General features: G+C 44.1%; 1 protein-coding gene across 1 annotated transcript in view; it reads right to left on the bottom strand.

The window, feature by feature from the left end:
• Positions 1-4,384: 4,384 nt before the first annotated feature.
• The window catches only part of LOC137913813 (double-stranded RNA-binding protein Staufen homolog 2-like), a 55,175-nt gene continuing 53,559 nt past the window's right edge, over positions 4,385-6,000 (bottom strand). Inside the window, exons 13-14 of the mRNA XM_068757448.1 lie at positions 5,508-5,573; positions 4,385-4,517 (exon numbers count right to left, since the gene is read on the bottom strand). Of these exons, the coding sequence (XP_068613549.1) occupies positions 4,482-4,517; positions 5,508-5,573 (102 nt within the window). The 3' untranslated portion in view covers positions 4,385-4,481. The remainder of the gene's footprint in view (positions 4,518-5,507; positions 5,574-6,000) is intronic.

Here is a 6,000-nt window from a genome sequence, read left to right as displayed (position 1 = left end):
ACTGATGTGTGATGGAGGGAAACGCATTCTAGACACTAGCTCTCCACTATTCTGTCCCAAGTAACACTTTTAACTCTCTGGTCTGTCGACCACAGTCTCCGGTTTAAGTGAAACGTTGACGTCTTTGTGTTGTGAAAACCCGGGCATCCCAAAATGTCTCCACCAAATATTCTTCTGTCAAATGTCTTTGATAGAAGAATATTTTATTATAACCTTTGGATGACAAGAGTTTGAGTTTCAACTACATTCCAATAGGCATCATTCCTTCAGTCACGGTGATTTGCCTAATTCTCTACCTCTTAATTTTTTACCATTTGTTTTTAAGCCTCTTTTCTGAAGACCACTCCATAGCCAAGCAAATGTTGTTCCTATGTTAAGTGTCTCTGCCTAACTTAAATTAATAAAAGTGTTTTAGATTATTAAATGATGTGTGTTTATTACCGGGAATGACAAATCTTGGGCTTTTACACCCACCCTCCCACTCCAGCAGTGGGTCGTATTAATTCTGTGAATCATTGCATTGACAGTAAAGAGGATCTGATGCAGGGCTGACACAGCTTCCTTTGTAAAGATGACACCCACCCTGCCCCTTTCTCCTCTTTATGACTCAATGTTTTCCACTCGGATCGGTATCACCGTCCTCCACATTGTGCCACGCAGTCAGGCAGCTTTTATTTTTATAGAGGCCATGAGAAGAAAGCCTTTGTGAGTAAACATGTCTGGTGACGCATAAAAAAAGAAAAACAAGTCCAACAAATGGGTCAGAAGTAGTGACACTGCTGAAAAGGATCACATCTAAGGTTTGTCTACAAAAATGGGAATAGGAGGCGAGGTTGGCAGCACGGGGAGCAACAACAAAGAGACTCCGTTATGTAGCACGCCCAGAAGTCCTGCTTGAAGAAATCGAGCATCTCCTAATTGGTGTCACACACGAGCTGGATCTGAAATCACATGTTTGAGCTGGATGCTCTTTGAATGTTTGGAAATTTCAGTGACCTCATTATAGTTTTTTCTGACACAAGTCAAACATGATTTTTTTGTGCAACTTCAGAAAACGTTGCTATATTTCTTCTGTGCACACGCAGACTGCAGCTGATCGCTCGATGAAAGGGCTGCCTTTAATTGAGTAATATGACCCATCAAAACAATCAAGCTATTAAATACATTAAACATGAAAAAACAAAACAGTTTTTGATGAATGTTCTTACCCCTGGAGAAAATATTTGGAATACCAAGGTCACGAGGCCCAAGACTCGCATGTTTTAGTCTTTCTCTCATCGCTGCAGTTTCTCCAGAGACACCTCAGCAGATCAGTTTTAGATGAGTCATTAAAATTAACCCTCAAGCACGTATATACTGGTAACAGAGCTTAAGGGTTCCGACTCTGCATTTTAATACGTAAAAATGAAGCTTTTGAGGCTGATTTCAGCCACTGAATCATCTTTGCATCACAAAAACCAGCTGTTTGGAATACTTCTGAAGTCGTAACATTCTGTGTGTCTGTGACACACAATGCAGCCATCGACCAGACCAATCACACATTCCAGCATTCCCAGTGCATTACACGGATGCGATGAGCTATCAGGCTCCTTCCACAGCGCAACAGTCCTGCTGTGTGACTAATTCGGACTGGATAAAGTTGCTCAGCAGCAGATTAACTCGAATATGAGGGAGAGCTGTACTGACAGGTACCGTCCCCTCTATCAGAACCAGCCACTTCAAGACAGACCGTGCAAGCAGCCCGACTTATGAAACAGGCCTTTAGGTCAGGAAACGCTTTGGACTCATCCGAGACGGAAAGCGAGAAGATGTCTTTGGCTTGAATCATTGCTTCGGCATGTGTCGACATCTACAGGATTCCCATGACTATTTTATCCTCCTGTTTAATACAGGTCTAATTAAGAGGACTTCAAGGGAGTCAATGGGACATAACTCAGATCAATGACAGGCTTTTGCATGGCACCAACAGGCTCCACAGCCTCGTTGATTTTGTTCTATTTTGGGCAGCAAGGTTCACTTCCCATATTGGCTGGTCAGAACAAGGCAATTCATCTTGGGTCTAACACGGCCTCAAGCTGGTCGGCCACTACTTGAACAAGCTTCTGGAATAGAGATCTACTGCTAATGTGTGTGTGAACAGACTTGGCTCTCCTCAATGGCTAGCAGATGTAGCCGCCAGCTGAGTCCATTAGTCAGCGAAGCTGAATTAGACCACCGCTGCCCCGTTCATTCATTCATCTTGCTAATGGGAGACTGCAGAGAGGATTCGGTGCTGCAGAGGCGGCTGAGCTGCGTGTAGAACCCGAGGAAAGGTGATCGAATGATGCAACGCAAGCGAGGTGAGTTTCACATTATCTATCCTTCATCAGTCCTGCAGAGTCAGTTATTTGGGAATTGTTTCCTTGACTCGTTAACCATTATTTTATTTTTTTTCTGTTAAATTTTAACAGGATGATCCAAAAGTCTCTAAAAAAAGAAAGAAAGATCTGAACATCTTTGACCTCCAAGTGTTTTGTTATGAGCTGCATAGCGACGTCCTGAATAAGCTTCAATAAGGACAGGAAGAATATTCTACATGCTGCAGAGGAAGCATTAACATTGGAGGAAAAGCTACACCAAATGCATTGTATTTTACTCATTACATTCTGTTACTCCTTTTGAGGAATTAATGCAGTAGCGCGGGCATTTAGGAAGTAAAGTCATGCCACAATAAATGCTCTTATTGTTAATAATGCGAGGTCTATTAATTTAAAATATTAATTATTAAGAATTATTACAAGAAGTGGTTTAACGTTTATTGAAATCCTGCGAGCCACAGCTCACAGCTTTGAAATGCGTCACATGACCAAAGCGACACGATCAGGCCAACTGAGAACATTTGGTAATGATAACAAAGAACCAGATAAACTAGACAACTAGAAGAACTACACTAGATGAAGGAACAATTAACATTTTAACCTGTTTTGAGAAAATAAAGACAGGACAACATTTATTTTCCTCCCCACATGAGCTGAGGTTTTTTTTTTTTTTTACTGCATTTCAGTAACAGCCTTATTAACAATTGCACTCACAGCAAAGAAGATACAACCTCAAGTGTCAGTGAACAAAGTGATTCTGTGACTCTCCCTTTAAGTGGCCTTCAGGGAAGGGAAACCAGTCTGCAAACCAGATGCACATTATCTCTCTGCTCATAAGATATACTTGAAAATGCAGGCCATTAAGAGCACCCAGTCGATGTCTTGGTGGGTCAATACGACACACACACACACACACGCACACACACAATGGGTGTCGATGTGATCGACAAAACCGTGGCGGGAAGGAGGGGTTAGATTCACCGCCACAGGATCACTGGACTGGAGAGGACTCCCTGGAGGGTGTGTGGTCGCACCCCTTCAAGCCACCCTAAAGTTTGTTGAAAGGTTTGCTGGCATTAGAGAATGTGCACAAGACACTCGCTTCTTACGTTAGCTACAAAGCACGGCGTTTGGCAGCACCCCCCTCGCCTCTGCGGTTTGTCAGGCGATCACCTCCAGTGATGCTATGCCGAGCTTTTGGGAAGGTTAGACCCCCTTCAGGAAGTAAAGGTTCGTTCAACCTTCCCTCCTGGGTGGTCAGCGCTTATATTGATAACTGCTAACACCAGTTTTGCCATTTTTGTCGACATGAAAATCTTTTTGTGTGTGTTATTTTTCGGAATATGATATTCTCGTAAGTCATACACATCCATATAGAATGATGAACCGTTTTTTTTTTTCTTCCCTTATGTCAGAATACAAGGTAAGCTGGGTGACTATATATGAAGACAACGACTACAACTTTCACAGCACTGGCATTGGTTAATTCTAAATACAGTACTCAAGCATTTGTTAGATTAATAAAAAATACATTTAAAAATAAAATAAAAAACATAATCCCAGGAACAAAGTAAGATACTGTGTGTACGTTGGTTTCTCCCCCCCCCCGGAATGTTTCTCTTGTATTTCAATGGAATGATTAACATACATATTTGTTTTAACCATACCAACAGACACTGATTCAGAGGGAACGTCGTCGATGCTGTGCACTTTGGATTTCCCTCGATTTTCATACAGTACCATGCATTGATCTCATTAGTTTGTATTTCATGTTTTTAAAGTTTTTCTTTCTCTAAATCTGGATCGAAATCATCAATAAACGTGTTAAGAGAGCGTTGTCTTCACATAGACTCAGGTAATGGTGTTTTAGTCGTGTCGTTTCTCGTGCACATCCACCCTATTGCATGTTGACAGGCTTCGCAGGATACAGTGGCAGTCGTGGGGTGGGTGGGTGGGCGAGGGAGGGAACTGAGGGTAGTGGGGGCGGGTGGGGCGCTGGGTTCTGGGTTAAGAGAGATCAGGGTGAGGGTAGTATGATGAAGGAGGGGTTCGGGGGTTGTCAGCTCCTAGACGACAGCCTATGAATCCTTGCAGCCCTGAGTGGTGGTGCCTGAGTTAGTCTGTTTAATGTCCGTCCTCCCTCCCACATGGTTCACTGGTCTGAAAAGACAAATACAAGTGTGTTACAGCAGATCGTTTCCAAGGACTCCACTGACCTCCCCAGAAGATATCAGGATATGCTCAGTCTTTAGCGAGTCATTCTTTGAAAGCACAATAAGGGATTCCCTCACGAGACACGGCAGAAGTCCTTGACCTTCACACTTACCGATCTGCTGTGGCTCCTGTTCTGTGCTTTTCACCGAAAAGGACAGTCAAGAAAAATGTGTGTGTGTGTGTGTGTGTGATCCGCAATCATCCAAGGCTAAATGACCGTAAATGTGTTGAGGGCAAAGCACTTGTGAGTCAACGAGTTTCAGAGACGGCGATGGAAAAGAGCGGAGGAAGGAATGAATGATTAAATGCTCAGGTGAAAGAGAAATTGCTGCCATATTTGCCTCCCTCTTCCTGTGATGACGTAAACAAAGCTATTACAACGTTGTGGCTTTGCTTTCCTCTCCTTGTTCCTTTCCTCTCTTGCTCTAAAGGAGGCAAGAGGCTCCCGGGGCACTCCTACTATGAAAACACTCCCAAACTGCTTGATTTCTTCCATTCTTTCACGCACGCACAAATCTTTCCTACATAATCTCTGCTGTTGTCCATCCTCCTTGTGGAGGGAACAAGGGGGGTTGGGGGGGGGGGGGCGCTTGTTATCCGTCATAACTTGAGCCCAGGCAGCGATCGCGTCACAAGAGGATGGCGCTTTGACAGAAGTGTAATGCGTGTAAATATATATCTGCCGACTGTTTCCTATGAGGGGAAAAATGCAGAACAGAAATGTTGAACATGTGTCTGTGGGTGGGGAGGAAGCTGATGATGGGCCAGCCTGCAGCGAAGAGGATTTACAAAAAAGCCAGATTGGCACGCGCACATCTGGCTCCTCACTAGAACAGCATCTGTCCACCCTGACTTGCCGACTGGTTCAACATCCAACCAGGAAGGAGCGTGGAACGTCTGGACTGAGAGTTTGCCGTGGATCTGTGTTGTACGCACCTTGATGGGGCCGTCCACTGGGTCCAGTCCCTGCTCAGACAGCTGTTTCAAGGCACTTAGAGCAGCCTGAGAAGAGGGAGAACAACAGATGGTCGAATAAGTGAGGGAGGAAGGAGGGACAGAGGAAGATTGGGTGGGAGGAGAGTGAGTGTCACCCTTCAGCTGCTTTTCAAATAACACTTACTCTGGGAAACCTGATGCCAGCAGGACACTTTCCCTTCACTCTCTGTTGTCTTTGGCTCCTCTCCGCTGACTGTTTATCTAGCGTTATTGGGTTAACATTTCCACTTTATGTTTTGGCTGCTCTGTATTTTCCCAAGTCAACCGGAGTGACATCTGCATTTTCAGAGAGACCAGCTAAACAAATAGCAGCGCCAACATGTCAATACGTCAAAAAACGCAACACAAGAAGCAGAATTATAGCCGTGAGGCCTTATATTCCGCTCTAAGTGGCACTTAAAGCATGCGTGCAATAATCGAATTATTAGTTGCG

This window comes from Brachionichthys hirsutus, unplaced genomic scaffold, assembly GCF_040956055.1.
Source record: "Brachionichthys hirsutus isolate HB-005 unplaced genomic scaffold, CSIRO-AGI_Bhir_v1 contig_440, whole genome shotgun sequence".
Classification (NCBI taxonomy): domain Eukaryota; kingdom Metazoa; phylum Chordata; class Actinopteri; order Lophiiformes; family Brachionichthyidae; genus Brachionichthys; species Brachionichthys hirsutus.
The sequence above is the reverse complement of the archived record's forward strand: the minus strand, read 5'-3'. Positions and strand labels throughout refer to the sequence as shown.